The sequence below is a fragment of the Microtus pennsylvanicus genome, chromosome 8, assembly GCF_037038515.1.
Source record: "Microtus pennsylvanicus isolate mMicPen1 chromosome 8, mMicPen1.hap1, whole genome shotgun sequence".
NCBI lineage: Eukaryota > Metazoa > Chordata > Mammalia > Rodentia > Cricetidae > Microtus > Microtus pennsylvanicus.
Window position 1 is genome coordinate 28,482,309 of NC_134586.1, and position 17,644 is coordinate 28,499,952.

General features: G+C 47.3%; 1 protein-coding gene across 11 annotated transcripts in view; it reads left to right on the forward strand.

The window, feature by feature from the left end:
* Cacna1c (calcium voltage-gated channel subunit alpha1 C) overlaps window positions 1-17,644 on the forward strand; it is a 660,622-nt gene that overhangs the window by 458,286 nt on the left and 184,692 nt on the right. For all 11 annotated transcript variants that reach the window (XM_075982990.1, XM_075982987.1, XM_075982992.1 and 8 more), the window contains exon 5: window positions 5,723-5,862. In XM_075982990.1, coding sequence (XP_075839105.1) covers window positions 5,723-5,862 — 140 coding nt within the window. The remainder of the gene's footprint in view (window positions 1-5,722; window positions 5,863-17,644) is intronic.

Here is a 17,644-nt window from a genome sequence, read left to right on the forward strand (position 1 = left end):
TATAGTTTAGGCTAGTCCCACCAGCTCTTATAACTTAAATTAACCCATTTATATTAATCTACATTTTGTCTTATGGCTTTTTACCTTTCTTCCATCTTGCATCCCCTGTTTCCTCTCCATGTACATCTCTCCCATGCCTAGGATCATCTCCTCCTCACCCTCTCTCCACCCAGAAGTCTCACTAATCTCTTTCTATCTAGCTATTGGCCATTCAGCTCTTTACTAAACCAATCAGAAGGCGCCTTGCCAAAGACACATACATCCTCACTGTGTACAGGAAGATTACTCCACAACAGTGGTGTCATTTGATGGGCTCTGCCCGTTCATGGCCTCAGCTGGAGCATGGGAATTGCAAACAAGACTAGGAGGGACCTCAAACAGGAGCCTCGGAGGTGGGATTCAGCACTTTTGTGCCCAGACCACAGGAGCTAGTGCATCACTGGCCGATGCTTGTCTGTTAGTACCTTGTTGGCCCCTGCTTCACCCCTTAGAATCTGGCTCCTTACTGCTAGCACTCAGCCAACTTTTCACGGGGTCCGCCCATATTCTACTCCCTTCCTAGGCTCTGGGCTGAGATGTGAAGTATCCAGACTTGGGATTCTTCAAATACCACTTGCTCAACTTGCAGTCTACTGTGGTCTTCGGGGTATCCCTCACTGATCTCACATGAAGCCATATTTAGCAGCTAAATTTCCTATTAACCCTATAAGTCTAAATCCTAACTTATCTTTCTAACTAGGAAAATATTCCCTGCCCCCAGAGGATATGAGTTACCCCTTCTCTCTAGCCACACCTCCTTTTAGCCCCTTTACAGTACTGAGTGGATTCTCTTTTGCCTCTCTGTCTTTTGGGAAATCTTTCCTCCTGTGCCTTCCTCTGAAGCTACATCTGGGAAGTTTTTTTGAGACCTCCTCCAGATCACAGGAGACTGACTATAGCCAACTGTCCTTTGTGTGTCTGATTGCCATGCTGGTGGCATGAGCTAAGAGGTATTTCCTTCCCAAAGTGGTGTGATCTCTTTGGTCTGATGGGAAGAAGGGGTGACTGAGAGAATATAGAGGGGACTTCAGAGCCCTCTCTGTGAGCCACCCGCTTCTGCACAACCCAAGAAATATGGACTCCTCAGAAGGTCCCCATTCGAGGGGCTCTAGCCAGCCACAAAGCCTTCTGTTGTATCCCCAGCACCCTTTCAGGATGACTCTGTAACTGATTCTCAGGGCTCTCTGGCTTCTTGTTATCTTTCTCTCTTAAAATCGCTAAGGCCTGGCTATGGAAATATTTGTCATGTCCCCAGCCCAGCAGGACATTGGAACCATGCTCTTAGGAACCAGGGACACAGCCTCTAATCCAGGTGATATACTTGGGTGCTCCTACCCAAGAGCTCCTCCTACAGCATGCCTGAATTTTCTACCCCTCCTCCCTTAAAAGCAGACCTCACTAAAGTGTTCCAAGCTGGAGGGGGCGGGGCTGAGGAGAAGAAAGTCTTTGACATCTGCTCCCCTCAAGGAATTCTCTTTTGTGACCCTCCTGCCCTCCGGTAGGTCTGGTGCTTTTTTCTGCACGCACTGTGAACAAAATCGTGCGACCGACTTGCAAACTGGTCTCTGATTCTGTTGGCCCCAGCTGTAGATTTTGGTGGAAAGATCCTTCCCTTGTGGACCCACAAGTTTAACCCTTCAGCTAAGCCGAGGCTGTGCTTTCCCCGACTCTCCTCATCCTGGCAGCTTCTGCCCCAGGCTCAGGCCATGTGAGCGCCACCCTCAAAGACTCAGAGTGCCCCACAGAGGGAGGGAACTCAGAGACTTTAGATCTGGGCCCTGTCAGAGGCGGCCGAACTTCCCTTTTCCTTTTATGAGTATATGAGTTGGGATTCTGTTTTCTATTTTTATTTATTATTTTTTTATTTTACATCCCAGTCACAGTTCCCCCTCCCTCCTCCTGTCCAGTTCTCTCCTCCCTCCCGCCTCCCCTCTACACCTGGTCCCCATTCACCCCTCTGTCTCACTGGCTGTGATAGTGAACCCAATTCGAATACCGGGCCTCTTCATTAACATTATCCTCATCCTCATTCATGTAGATAGACACATCACCCAGCACACTTGGCTGCAGTGATTGGAACGGCCTTTCTAGGTCCGAAAGACTCACTCAAGCTGTTCTCCCCAGCATATAAATAAACTCCATTGACACCAAACACCTAGGATTCTGGGCCATCCCTAAGCAGGTATCCTCCTGGCTAAGCCCTTCCTTTCACCCCTGTCCTGCTGAGACCGCCCACTCCCTACACACCCACCTATCCCAGGGGTCTACAGACACCATTTTGAAAGGGTCAGATGGAAGCCGTCAGCATAAGAGCTATGTAGTGTCTGTCCTCATTGCTGAGGCCTGCCTGTACCAGGAGGCTGGCAGTGTGTAAATGGGAGTGTAGAACGAACTGCCTTTCGGTTAAACTTCATTTGCCAGCAGGTGACCCACCCATACCCTGAACCCTCAGCTTTCTGTCTGATCGCCCCGTTCCCTGTCCAGCTCTCCTCACGGCACTGCCTCTCCATAGTCACTGGGGACAGAGGCTAGGGGAGTGGGAAGAAGCTCCTGTTTCTACCTTTGTCATCTGTCATCAGACTTTGTGCCTGCCGCTTGTCACAACCCTCCGCTCACCTGTGAGTCCCTCTTCCTTGTCCAAGAAGGCACGGGCCACTCTTTAATACTCATGTGCCATCGTGCCTCTCGCTTCTCAACTCCTGGGAACTGTCTTCCCCAGAGATCGTGACCCCCGTCCCATCTCCACTGCCCCTTTCCCTATCCATAGCTGATTCTCTGTCGTGACTAATAAAATACCCTCCTTGTGTGAGAGTGGCTTATCAAATGCTGCTCCTAACCTTACCTCTCTGCAGCTTCCTCCCTTAAATACCATGACTTCAGCCTGCGACCTTCTGTGTGTACTTTTTCCTCCTCCACTCCTGGCCTTTTCCCTCCAATCAGTTTAGGGCCACTCTCCATCGTTATAACCACACTAGCACGGACCCTTGGCCCGCTCTCTCTTAACTTTGCTGGACTTGTTTACCTGGAGAAAAACACCTGCCCAGATCCCGTCCAACTACATGAAAATATTGGTACCCGAACACAGAAATACAGAACTGCAGTGTCAAATTGGCCTTTGTTAGTACCCAGCAATCCTTCCTCGTGACCCCACTCTACCCCTTCTTCGCTTTCTTGGGTCACTCTTCCGCAGCTTTACTACCCTCTTCGAATGCTCCCAAGATGCCCCTCTCTTCAGATTTCCAGCTGGTACCCTGGGAATGACTTTCCCCAAGGGAAAATGCAAACAGAAGAGAGCTTTCCTGTCTCTATACTGCATCCATGACCTTATAATGTACCTCTCTAGGTCTCTGAAAGAAAAGCGGACCCCCCAGCAGGGCTTCTCTTCCCTCTCCACCAGAAGGTTGGTTAGCTTCTGTTCAACTGAACTTTGCCCCTTATAAAGCCAGCATCCTCAGGGTACCACAAAAGCATCCTTTCCTGCCTTCTGAAGGATGTGAGTCCTCCCCATTCTGCACCACCGGCTCGTTCATCAGATGACTCCCATCTCACACGAACTCTATACCACACCCACTTTCGTTCTTCTCTGCAGGGAGTCCCAGAGAGTTGCTCTGTGCTAGCCTAGAGTCATATGCAGCACGGCACCTGATACTGAACACGTAAACACATACAACATATTTCAAAAATTGAATATAAAACAAAGGATAACAAATAATCTCTTTTTTAACTATATGTTGAGATGCTGTATTTTTATAGTGTTGGTCTAGATAAATGTGTCTCCATAGTTACTTCATCTCCTTTTACTGTATTAGCAGGGCAGCTGCAAAGGTTGCTCACTTGGCTCACATTTGGGCTTCTTTCAAGCACAGCTCGCTGTTCTCACTGGCTCCAGCTTTTGCCACTCTCTCCTGGGCCACTCTCGTAGGCCTTCCTCCATTGCCCCCCACGTTGGGTATTTTCTAGGTCTCGGAGGCCTTGCTTGTGCTAAATGAAGTGGTTAGTTTCCCACAAGAGTCTTCAGCTCTGGACAGTTGACCATGGCCATCTCGCTTTTCACAGTCTCCATGGAGTACCAAGTCTGCTGCCCACAAACCGCTCCTCATCAGTCTCCTTCTCCGATTGCCTCCACAGTGTGGGAGGATCCTATGGTCCAGTCTTCTCACTCCGACTTCCAACCAGACCTCAGGCTGTCCAACCCTCATACACCCTGGACAGAAAGCAGTTTTGTCTCTATCCTAGACCTTCTTCTGACCTCCAGACACATGATAGCAGCTCGGAAAACCATCAGACACACCGTAGTCAGCCCAGCATGTGGGTGTCTGTACCGCCCATTCGTCCTTCCTGTGGCTCCAGCCCAGGCTGATGGAGTCACAGCTCATGCTTGTCCCCTCACACTTCCCAACCAGTCCACTCCCAGTCCTACTAGCTCCATCTTAAAAATAAATCCAGCATCTGATCTCACCAACTCCCGGTTATCACCTGGCCTGAGTCCCAGCCTCTCTCCCTGGGCCACAGCGGCAGCCTGCTCCGGCCTGCCCTTGACTGCCCACTGCCGGCACCATTGGACTTAGTTAGACCTCACTCAGACTCATTCCCTCTCCTGCCCAGGTTTCCTGTGGGGCCCCTCCTTCCTATCCAGCTTCACCTTCCTCCCATTATCTCTCTCCCAGTTGTTCTGACAGTTTGTTGTGCCCTAACATCTCACCTTGCATCTCTCAGGATCACTGTTCCAACCACTTCTCTGCCTGGAGTGGTCCCCAGACAGCAGCAGAGGCTACACACCCACTTTCTTTGGGCCTCTTCCAAAATATCACCAGAGCAGGGTTCCTTTCTGAGCTGTCCCCTATTCAAAGGTTGGTCTCTTACCTGTGTCACTACGACCCCTTCTCTTTCCAACTATCACACACTAGGAGGTCTGGTTTACTGAAGCTCAGAGCCGGACTGCTCCCTTCTGCTCCCACCTAAGCATCTAACACAGTGCCTGCACACAGTAGGTGCTTGTGTTTGTTGGAGATGCGCAATCTCAGACACATCGTCAGAGAGCAGACATTTATGTGTTTTAGTGTTGTGTCTGCACAAGCTGGTGGGTTCTGCTTGAAGCTCTCCCACTGACCCCTTCAGCCATTTATTCATTTGTTCAACATGTGGCTCCTTGGCGGCAGCTACGTACACGAGTGAGGTGGATTTCGATGTTTTTTTGTTGTTGTTCTCTGGAACAAATCACACCTAGGTGACCATCAGGATGGAAGAGCAGGCAGGGAGTACGTGGGTCCAGCATGGTCATCAGGTTGGAGGAGTAGGCACAGAGCACGTGACTCCTAGCTCTCATGGCAGGGAAGCTGGAGTCCACGGCAGTGAAGACAGCACTTGAGAGAGAGGATTAGACTTCCCACGTTGTTCCTGTGCCTTGGCAGCTATTCCAGGACCCTAGCTCACCCAGGTCAAGTACAGCCACACACTCTGACAGCAAAGGGCTGCCCCTCACCCACTCAGCACTCTCTGTGGGAAGCGTCCCCTCCCCGTGTGTCTGATACACCCGCTGATAGAATAATAACTTGTAGCCTTTCATGGGCAGCCAATGGCCACACCTGTGACAGACTCCAGCAATCTGGGCTGGGTTCTTGGACTGGAGCTAGCTGAGCAACCAGCTGGGGTCCTGATGGCTCCTCTCTCCCCTCTCTTCTAGGCTTTTTAGTGCAATTTTAGAACAAGCCACCAAAGCCGATGGGGCCAATGCGCTAGGAGGGAAAGGAGCTGGATTCGATGTGAAGGCACTGAGGGCTTTCCGCGTGCTTCGTCCCCTGCGGCTGGTGTCTGGAGTCCCAAGTAAGTAAAGCCCCGTTCCTCTCCACAGTGTTCTCGTAACCGCACTTTTTTCTTTGCTGGAACACCGGGAGCACTTTGCGAAGTGCTGGTTTCTACGAATGGAAAGTTTTCTTATAGACAAGTCTCTGATTTAAAGTTGAAGTCCTGGCACAAATGCACCAAGCACATGGGGCCCAGCTTCTGCAGAAACCCAGGAATATTTCCAGGAGTCACACAGCCCAAGGAAGACAGCCTAGGCTGGGTAGATAAAGGGCCCCTGAGGCTATGTGCATCTTGTGTGCCAACATCGGAATGAACACATTTACAGCAGAGGAGCCTGGGCCACAGAAGGCTAACCCCTCGTCTACCTTAGCTCATGAGATTAATTCTGCTCTCTGTATTTTCCCCCAAAGAACGTCAAGAAGGCATCACTGGACATTCTGAAAGCTCAGTCCCCTGCCATTTCCTCTCTGCATACGCATGGGGCATCCTCAGCTGCACACAGGGACATGATACCTGCCACCCAGAAAACAGGTTTCTGCCAGGGAAAGGGGCCAAGCTCTCAGAACTGTGTATGGGGAGACTTGCTGCCCTCCATGATATCAGCCACACACACTCCCTCTCTCCCTGTGTAGAGGCTCTGAGCTCAGGAGCTTCAGGTACCTCTTGACTGCAGCAAACCACAAGCAACCTGCTCCCGAGGAAGGAAGCAATCAGTATACTATAGAGTCTGTAGGGTTCTTCTCCCTCATCCTCTTCAATGTGGGAGTCTGGGAAGAAGTCTGGGCTTGTTGGCTGAAATTGTATGTCTTGGATCAGTAAGCCTGTGACTTATGTGGTCACATGGCCAGGGCAGGAAAACAGATGTCCTTTGAGAATAGCCCTGTGCTTAGCACCTGAGGGCATTCTTACTGCTTGATGGAGTCTTAGATTCATAAAGCCCCAGGAAGCTGCCTAGTGGGTGTGTAGAATTGGGGGAGGGTCTTAATTAACTAGCAACTGAGTCAGGGCTAGACCTGGTTTCCCATCTGCCCTTTCTGCCATACCACACCATGTTTAAAGAATTAAGGCTATCATTCTTGGTTGTCTTCCATGTTTGCATGGATCTCCTGTTTTTTCAACTGCAGTAAGGCTCCCTGAAGCCCAGTGTTGTGCCCTTTATTCTCCCTGATTTCTGTTCAGCTTCTGGGGGAACGTGGGGGAATAGATTAAAACAAGAGCTGGTGCCTTGGTTAGGGCTCCTATTGCTGTGCAACTTGTGGAGGGAAGGGTTTATTTCAGCTCGCAACTCTCAGATCACACTCTATCCCTGATGGAAGTCAGGGCAGGAACTCAGGACAGAAACTGAAGCAGAGGCCACAGGGAATAGTGCTTACTGGCTTGCTGATCTTGGCTTGCTCGACCTGCTTTCTTATACAAGAGAGGCAGACATTATAGAGCATCTCAGACTGAAAAGTAACGTGGTGCCAAGCCTCACATGCACAGTTAAAACTGCCATTGGCTACTCCACCTCAACCATGTCACACCATTTATGGTTTATATGATGGCCACATCAAGCTCCACATTTGTCATACTTGATGACTTGGTTGTTCTTGATTATTCCTCCATCACTCCATAGAGTGGCATTGGGGAACAAAATGGGAGGCAGGGGTGACTGTCAACATGACGTTAAAGGAGCTTATGGTAGTAGAACCAATGTGTGAGAGTCAGGGACTGTTAGCAAACCCTAGACTTCCACCCCAAAGTTACCATAGACAGGCTGACTCTCACCCTGTTACTTAGATTTTCCTTAGGGGCTTGGGACCTTCCCACATTGTGAGGGCTGTCAGGGCTTATTTCCCTGGAGGACTGGGGCAGCGCAGGGCAAGAGCACTCCACTTGGCCTTTGCTTCAAGAACATATGATCCCAACTGCCATATAACCTGAGAGCAGACACAGTGTGTCTGGTTCACAGTTCATGATGGAGAGGATTAGCTTCAGCCTGCCGGCTGGAGCAGCTCTCTTGGATAAACAAGACTCTATGTGGTGTCCAATTCTGGAGCCTCAGCCACATCAGCAGCCGCTGTGCTGTCTTCATGGCAGAAGCAGATGACTGGAGAAGATGGCCTGGAGTTGGCACAGGAACAGTCCCAAGGTGTGCTTGCTCACATTCCATTGGCCAACGCAGCTCATATAGCTAACCTCCGAGATAATTGGACAGAAGCATGTGGTAGGCCTTCTGCATTGTGAGTCCTCATCAGAGATTTCAAGCTGCTGCTGTTTTGGTGAAGAATCACAAATACACCGGGAATGGCTTTTCTCTGAGCTTCAGGAAAGGGCTTGGCTTAACCTCTTGTGCTGTCTTAGTTTCTCTTCAGTAAAATATGAGGTCACAGTGACCAATTGCATTCGTTTAACACCACCCCCTTTTCTCACAGCCTTTAGCAAAACTCTTTGTCTTAGTTAGTGTTTCTATTTCTGCAGTGAAACACTATGATCAAAATGAAATTGGGGAGGAAAGGGATTGTTTGTCTTACTCTTCCATATTGCCATTCATCATCAAAGGAACTCAAAACAGGTCAGGAACCTGGAGATAGGAGTTTGTGCAGAGGCCACAAAGGCATGCTGCTTACTGGCTTGCTCAGCTTTCTTCTCTTATAGAACCCAGGGCCAGCCCAGGGCCAGCCCAGGGCCAGCTCCAACCATAATGGGCTGGGCACTCCTCCACCAATCACTCATTAGGAAAATGCCCTACAGCTGGATCCAAGGAGGCATTTTTCTCAGCTGTGTTCCCTCCTTTCAGATAACTTGCTTGCATCAAGTTGACATAAGCTAGTCAGCACGCTCCCGATTGGAGTCGTATCTCCACGTTGTCACCACTTCTATCCTCCCCTCTTTGCTACACTCACTCACTCATCCGGGCTTTCTCCTCCCCTGCTGTACCACTACAGTAGGGATTCCAGTGGCCTCTTGTCTGGCCCATTGGCTTTTAACTCTCTGGTTAGTTCTGCAGAGCTGGCCTTTAACCTCTCATCGCTTGGCATCTGAGACACTATTCACTCCTAGCCCTGCCCTTGCGTCCCTTGCTCTTCCTTTTTGCAGTTCTTTGTGGTTCCTCCTCCACCGTTGGGGCCCTGTGGTGCTCCTGGTGCGGTCTTTGTGCCTCTTCTCCATCTGCACTCGTTCCCCAGTTGTCCTGCATCATCCAGACTCACAGGATCGAATGTCACATTCTTAGCCTTTAGACTTGAGAGCGCCAGAGTCACACACTGGATTGCAGCTCCTCTCTTCTCATCAGATGGCGGTGAGCGTCATAACTGACCACGCCCCAACCGCACTCTCCAGCTCCCAGATCCTTTCCCACCTTAGTAGATGTTGACACACTTTCCAGCTTTTTCTTTTTGGGCCAAACACCTGACTTCTAGTTTTGTTTGTTAGTTTTGTCTTTTCATCCATTGCATTAAATCCATCTGAAAGTTCTCTCAACTTTACTTTCAAAATATGTGAAGAATGTTTCTTGCTGTCTTCACATTCTCTTCCTTTTCTGCCACTACCATCTCTCATCTGGACAGAATTCTCTGCTTCTACCTATATCCCTAATCAAAATGCATCAGTTAGGGTGTGTGTGTGTGTGTGTGTGTGTGTGTGTGTGTGTGTGTGTTGTGTGTTCATATTCAAAGGGGATTTATTAGTGTCATTTGCAGCCTGTGGTTCACATAGTACACAAGTGTCTGTCTCCTGATAGAAAGGCCAAGGATCCACATTAGAGAGGGTCTAATACAGACCCTCAGATAATACAACCAAGGAAAATGTCCTTCAACTATGACCAGCTTCTTGCTTTTTAGTTCATTCCAGCTATAGTAAAATGGACAGCCAAGATTAGCCATCACACCCAGCCTAAACTGAACGCAAAGACAACATGGCCCTCTTGATATCCAAGTCCTGCCTTGTCCTTGCCCCATGAGAAGCTGCAAGGCCCCTAAGCCACCCAGAGTGGAAGCTGGAGTCTCTTCTGTGCTGTCTCTGGGGCCCCTCCTCCCTCTGCCCGTCTTTAACTGCAGCTTTCACCAGCGCTCTCCCCATCCTGGAGAACTCCGGCTTTCTGCCAAGGCAGGGCCACTGCTCCTTCCCGCTGTGGTCTTGACCCGGCCACCCCCTCACCTGCCTGCTCTCCTTCTCTAGTCTACGCTGAGATAGTCTTCTAGCTTGTCACTGCCACCCTGTGTCAGGCATTCTCTTTACTTTCTGTGTCCCAGACCAAATTACCGTCCTAATTGTCCCCACATCACTTGTCACTCACACTAATTATGTTTTTATTCGCTTGTCATCCACTATGGCCAGGGCCACAGTTTACAATACCTTTGTTCACAGCCCTATTTTTAGCACCGACAGTGGTAGGTGGGTGTTGTAGAAAGTGTGCTCATTATCGCAGACCCTCATGCCGAGCGCCATTCTGCATGGTGGCTAAGACTGCTTACTAATGCTTTGAGACCCATGTGTGTGCGCTGCATTTCCCAGTCCAGAGTCTGAACTCTTCTCTTGCACCAGCTCTTCATGGCCATTGTGCAACCTATAGTCATAGATATATGTGTCTCTGGTGCAAGTTTTTTAGAAAAAAAAAAGGATAATTCTATGGTTTTTGAAACTTGTGACTCTAAACTCCATGGGTGAGGAGCCCCAAAAGTTGCTGGTATTTTTTAAAATATATTTACTAAATGCCACTGGAATCTTGATGGAAGATCCTGCATGGAGAGGGATGACTGTGAGAAGAAAGGCTTGTGAGTCATCAACAGCCTCTTCCAGACCTTTCTGTATGAGAGAAGTTGCTGGCCAAGAGACAGGCGTGAATCTATGCTAAGTATGCTCTCAAAGGCTTTGTAGTAGGAAAAAATACTCATAAAAATGCTATGTAAAATAAAAACTAGAGATTCCAAAAAATGTTTTAGGTAAGGAGTACGGAGTGCCATGATGAGTAAGCTTTGGGGATCCAGGGATGAGGACTGAGGATCAGAAAGTCTTCCTGCAGGAGGTAGAACTTGAAATGGATTTCAGTGGACAAACAAGGAAGAATATTACAAAAAGAAAGGACAGTGTGGTCCTGGAGATGTACACAGGAGGAATTTAGGAGCTGATTATAGAAAAAAAAACAGACAAACATGGCAGTGAAATGCCATGTTATTAAAAGTTGTGGTTGCTTTGCTTTATAGACTTTTCATAGTAAAGTCCCTTTCCTTGTGAGGTCTCCACTCCTTCCCAGATGAGCTAGAGGATAAGCTACTCATAGCAAGAAGTGTGACACAATATTTGTGAACAACGAACACTGAGAACTGTGATCCAAAATTTACAGGTCTATGCACTGGGTATGCTTGCTTATGGGACAATAAGCAAGCCCCTTTCTACATATTCCTCACGTGTCCTTCTGGATACGGCCTTCCAAGAGTGGACTGAAGCAAGTGAGGCAGCAGATGGAAGTATGAAGTCATCTTTTAGGCTCATGAGGCCTTTGATAAAATCCTGGAGCACTCTTGCTCTGATGGAAAAAGGAATTAACGGATGTCTCCATTCAAGAGAGACACCAGCTGTGCTCTCTCCCCATCAGTCACTGCTGGTGGAAATTTCCTGTCTCAGAGCTATTCCCAAATACCCAGCAGCTGCTTCCCAAATTACCATACAGAGGCTTAATGTGACCTATAGATGCTTGACCAATAGCTCAGGCTTATTATTAACTAGCTCTTACATTTTAAGTTAACCCATATTCCTTATTTACGCTCTGCCACGTGGAGGTACCTTTTCACAGTACTGTATGCCCATCTTGCTCTCTCCACATCTGACTGGAATCTCCTCACCCCACCCCTCCGCATCTGAGTTCTCAATTTGATTTTTTGCCTAACCATATCCTGCCTGGCTATTGTTCAAACAGCTTTTATTATTAACCAATGAGAGGAATATATATTCACAATGTACAGAATGACCATCCTACACCAGGCAATGGGACACACTAGAGACTATGAGTCTTGTAATTTATTGCAAAGAGGTAGGAGTGGTCGGTATGTAAAATAAATGAAAAATGTCAAAAAATAAATTTAAAAAAATAAAAAAGAATTTATGTATCTGTGTGCCCAGTTCCTAAGGTGAGGCACACTTATTATGCAGCTGTCTGTGACTATGGTTCCTAGTGCCCACCTCAGTCTGTTCCTCTTCACCTCTTGGTTTCCCCTCCTGGGATCAGCAACCATAGGGTGGCCATACTGACGATGGAGCCAGTGCTCCTCATGATTAGCCTGTTGGGAATATCTTCTGTTTTTACACCTTCATGGTCAAGAACAGTCATGATTCAAGCTACAGCCATTACTCCTAGGCAGAGTTTTTCTAGACCCAAGGGCACTCACTTTCTGGTAGAGAGGAGGAAGGCTCAGACTTTATAGATATTAGCAACCGTGAGTGGGGTGCGTGTGTGCATACATGCATGTGTATGTGCGATGCCTCCTAGTGTTTAGGGAATGCCTTGGGATTCCAGACATGGCGAGTTCAAGTCTGCCTAGCATCCCCAAATCATGTAACTTGGCTGTGATGACTAGTTTTAACTGTCAATTAAGCACAACCTAGAATCCCTGAGAAGAGTCTGAATGAGGGATTGTCTAGATCAGGTTGGCCTGTGGCTATGCCTGCAGAGGTTGTCTTGATTAGCTGATATGAGAAGACCAGGCCACCGTGGGTGGCACCATTCCCCGGGCAAGGGATCTTGGACTGTATAAGCATAGGAAAGCAAACTGAACACTGTGGATGCATTCATCCTCTCGGCTCTTGAAAGTAATGTGACTGGTGTTTTTTTCCTTGACTTCCCTGAAGTGATAGCCTGTAACTTGGACAAGCACACCCTGTCCCTCTGAGTTTGTTTTTGTCGGGATGTTCTGTCACAACAGAAATGAAACTAGAAGTGTGGACCTTTCATTGGCAACTTTTAAAGGAAGCTGAGTCTCGGAAAAGAGATCCGTGTCAGAGCAGAGGCTCAGCTGCAATGCTTCATCCGCATCTCTGGCGTTTCTGACTGCCTATAACTGCCTCTGGCCCTTTACTTGTGGTGAACATTACATAATCCCTTGGATGGCGGCAGGCAGTGCACTAGAGTACAGGTAGTAAGCAGAGCAGATGATGGGACTCCATCAGCCCTCACTGACCCCCAGCCTGGCAGACTCAGCCCTGCTCCTCCACCTTGCAGAACATGAGCTGTCCCTGTATCTGCGTCTTCCTTCCACACTCAGCCTCTAAACCTGTCCACACTCCTGCTCCTTGCTGAGTGCACTGCTTCTCGCGTGCTGTTCTTGTCTCCTATCTTTTCCTTCTTCTTTCTGCCTTGCTTCCTCTGCTTTTCCGCCAGTACTTCCTAAAAGACTGTCTGCCGCACAGACCTTATCGACGTGGAGTTTCTCTTACAGAGATAGATTGAGGACATGGGTATCACCCACTGGCCCTCCCGCATTCTCCTTCTGAGACTACCAGGCCCTCTGTCCTCTCCTTAGAATCAACTTTGCAACATAGCCCAGTCTGCCATCTCTGCTCCTTGGTCCCAGGAAGCAGGCAGAGTAACCACATCTTGTCATAATCATTAACCTTCTGCCCCTCTTCCTGTGTCAGAATGTGTGGCTGGGAAGCAACCATGGCTATCTACTCCACCACTATCAAAATGGGGACGCTTTGGCCAGCAAATTTCAAAGCTCCCAGTATGATAAAGCTACTTGGTAGCAGCAAGCAGGACTCAGATTCCTATACTTCCCACAAGACTCTGCCAGGGAACATGATGGGCCCCTAATTTTGTGGCATCTGTGGCACACACTGGACCTCTAACACACATTTATGCAAGCATGCATGCACACACAGCCCACTATTCTCTCTATTCTGTACCTGTCTACCCCATGACAAGTGGCAGCCCAGGACTGTTGTCCTCAAGGTACTCTGGAGGGTTTCTGTGAACAATATAATTTTCCCATACTCCACAGAGGTGGCTTCCAGACAGGCTCCTGTGCACATCCCCTGGCCTGCTCTGTTTCAAGGAGCCTGTTATGTTCCTGTTGTTGGTGTGGCTTGCCTGCCAGCGTCAGAGCAGAAGCATGGCTGCAAGGAAGAAGTGATGCCCAGTTTTTCTCCAACCCCAATTGCAAACAGTGCTTTCCTGTGCCCTGCTCTTCCCTCAGCTAAGCAGCTCATCTTTCTCCTTCCAGGTAGTCTGTGGCACATACTACCAGGTCACAGCTCTAGGCCTGGCTCTTCTGCCTACATTTCTCTGTTTTCTGCTTTGCCCCAGTTTCTTCTGTATATGAATTGTGATTAATAATATGCACACCACAAATAATAACAAACCTTTTCTTGATAGAGCCCTGTTCCCCTCCAGCAATGAAGTCTTTTCGGTCCATTCCTGGACAAGCCACAGCAGTTGTAAGAGAAAATGACCCCGAGGTCACGAAGTCAGTGAATTCATCCAGTGAGCACCTCATGCTTTCTCGTTTCTGCTGCCATGGAGTTTTACAAAAAATAAATAGCAGTATTGCCTAAACTGGAGGAATCACATTATTGGGGAGAGCAGGGTAAAAGAAAAATATCAGTGACAAAGAATACATGCCACCAACAGCAAAGTTAAATGTACTGTGGAGTGTGATCCTCGCCCTGTAACGAGAAGAAACCCAAGCAGGAGGGCAGCAGGAGGTAGCCCATTGAGGCAGTGGACAGCCTCAAGGTGAACTTTTGACTCCAGGAGCTTGATTGGGTGATTAGCCGGCCCAGTGGTCCAGGAGGCAGGGATATCACCCCTGATTTATACGCAGAAAGGACAGCCTGCCACACTTCACCCTCAGGAATGCAGGGAGGTGGGCACTAAAGAATGTAGTCGGACAGATGTGCTGGGTTGTCCCACAGAGAGGACTAGCTGGGGAGAATGAGGGAGCTGATAGGCAAGGTGTGGGCATGCTTGTGTTTCAAGAAGTCATGAATCCTTTGGGCTACAAGGGATAATGAGGGATCGCTCTATTGCCACCTCAGGATTCAGTGGTGAAGTTGGCCTGCAGGTGAGCAAGCATGGATTTATGCCTGCATGGAGCCAGCTGCTTGACTTTCATTTGTCCAGGAGACTTCTGCTTTCTTAGCTGTGAAACGAGAGGGTTAAACTGTCCTAGTATTATATCCTGAGCATTGTCATTCTGTATTTTGAAAATAGAGAATAACAGTGGTCTAGGAGTTCTTTTTGAGATACTAATTTTAGAACTTTGGTAGTCATTGGCAAGTTGTGACCTTACACAAATACCTCCAGGTGTTAGCTCCTGAGATAGTAGTGGTCAGACAGTTAGGTGTTGGTATGTATGTATGTATGTATGTATGTATGTATATGTGTGTGTGTGTTTATGTATATATACCACATGGTAAGTCAACAGGCATGATCAGAGGTGGGCAGTATGCCACACGAAAAGTCAACAGGCATTTCTGTGCCTGACCTTTTTTGGAAATCTTGACCATGCAAAAGCAGCCAATAGCAAGGTGACTAGCACTTAATTAGAACTAATGGTAACGATAAAGTCTGCTTAGACCTGAAGTGACCCATGCTAAGTGCTGGAAAGTAAGAAAATGAAAACAAAGGAATTCAGGATCCTGGTAAATGATCGATGTGCCGACCATGAGCTGCATGCCTTTCTTGAGCTCACTTCCACATGCAGACTCCTGCAGTCTCTAGTTAAATGACAGCAGCAACACTGCTGAAGACCACATTCCCAGAATCCTCATGGGCTTGCCATGTGCCCCAGTTCCTTAGTCCATAAGATGGGGGCTAAAATTGCATCTGTCTTATGCAAATTTTGAGGATTCAGTAGGTGGATGCTGGCTAGAAATTTAGGGTTGCATTCTATACATTGGAAGCGTACTACATCTTGAAGAAGGACGCTTAAAAGAAATCACATACTAGCTCAGAATTGAGAATAATAGGTGGTTATTTATTTAGAGGTAGGATCACAAATCAGAATCTGCTGGAACGGAGAACAGCAACCAAATCCCACCGCTGGAAAAGAGGTCAGATGTGCACTTTACTTTGGTATAAATAGTATAAGAGGCCACGCCCCAGTGGGCGGGTAACTTAAAGGATACTGGCTGTAGGATTTCCTACAGCACCTCCCCCTTTGTTTAAATAAGAGAGTTCTAAGCCTAATACCAAATTATATGCAATAAGAACAAATATATTCAATAATTATCCTATCCTGATGAGTTTAAGTCTTGTATAATAAATTTACAACTTGGCCAAGTCATAAGAGGAAAGTAACTACAATTATCTAATCTTCAACCCCAATTGAAGAACTGAGAAGGGAAATAATATAACTTGAGTAAGCAGGAAGTGCAATCAAGCAACTTTCAAAATGTGCAACAAATAACAGAGACAACTGGCTACCTGGGCAATCACCCAAAGTTTCATTTGCGACGTTGAAGCAACCAACTTTGGCTAAGGCCTAGATTAACTGACAGACCTTTTTAAAAACCATCTTACCCTGTCATGGCAAGATTTGACAGTCCTTTTCCTTGTGTCCTCCTTTTCCGGATACCATGTACCTTGTCAGTGGTTGAGGCATGGGCCCAAAAGCCAATTTTGCCAAGAAGGAAACAAACTCCGAGTGGAGTGCCACACAGTGCTCAACATTCTCCCAGGAATAGATTGATGCTGCCAGGAGCAATCGTGTCTCACTTCAACAGAACTCTAAGTTATTTAAATGCCATATTCTACAGCTCTTTTAAGTGGTTGAAGATTACCTGTCTATGCAGAATACAATCTCTATGTATCTAAAGAACTGATTAGTCTAACTATAAGTATGGCAAACATAGATGACTATTGATCTATAATTCTTTATACCTATATAACTTAAAGACTAAGACTTCATATTAGAATATTATACAATAAACAACTGTGTAACAAATGAGGACATAAATAGTATAAGAGGCCACGCCCCAGTAGGCGGGTAACTTAAAGGCTACTGGCTGTAGGATTTCCTACAGCAACAACTATTGGTTGTCTGCATTCCTATGATCTCAACTTCCTATCTACTTTCATTGGGTTCCAAGTTGGTTTAGTTACAAAAGGCAGGCTTTCTATGCTTGAATTCTAAAATAACACTCATGCCAGTCAGCTTTCTGTTGCTGCAACAGAATCTGGAAAAGGAAACTTTATGAGGAGGGGCTCATTTCAGCTCATGGTTTCAGAGAATCTCATCTGTGATTAATAGGTGCAGTTGCTCCCCCCTCAAAGTGACACGCACACCTCTAGTGACCAAGACTTGCACTAGGTCCCACCTCTGAAGTTTCTGTCAACTCTCAATAATGCTATCCCGGGGACCACACCTATAATGCATGGACCTTTGAGATGTGTCAAGATCCAGACCGTGACAGCTTTTCTGAAGGACAGGTTATAGTCGATAAAACTAGCAGATCTTACACGTAGAGGTGCAAGTGCAGTATCGTACAATTTTATAATTGTATAATTTCACTAGTCTTCTGTTGGTATACATATTTTATAATCATACCCTATGTTACTGTTTCTCAGTACACAATCAGATGGCTTAAGTAAATTAGTGAAGAAACTGAAACACAGACTTCTATGTGCCTGTTTACCTGCCGTTTCTGGGTCTCCTGCTGTACAAGTGGGTGCTACGTCTTCAGACGCTGCTTTCTGTTCTCCTCTCACTCCTTTTCCAGAGCTCCACATGCACACGTGTTTAGTCATCACAGATTATTCCATTTGTCCTTATTTGTTCATTTGTCCCACTTCTTTTTTTGGTCTGTGTTTGTTTGTTTTGGTTTT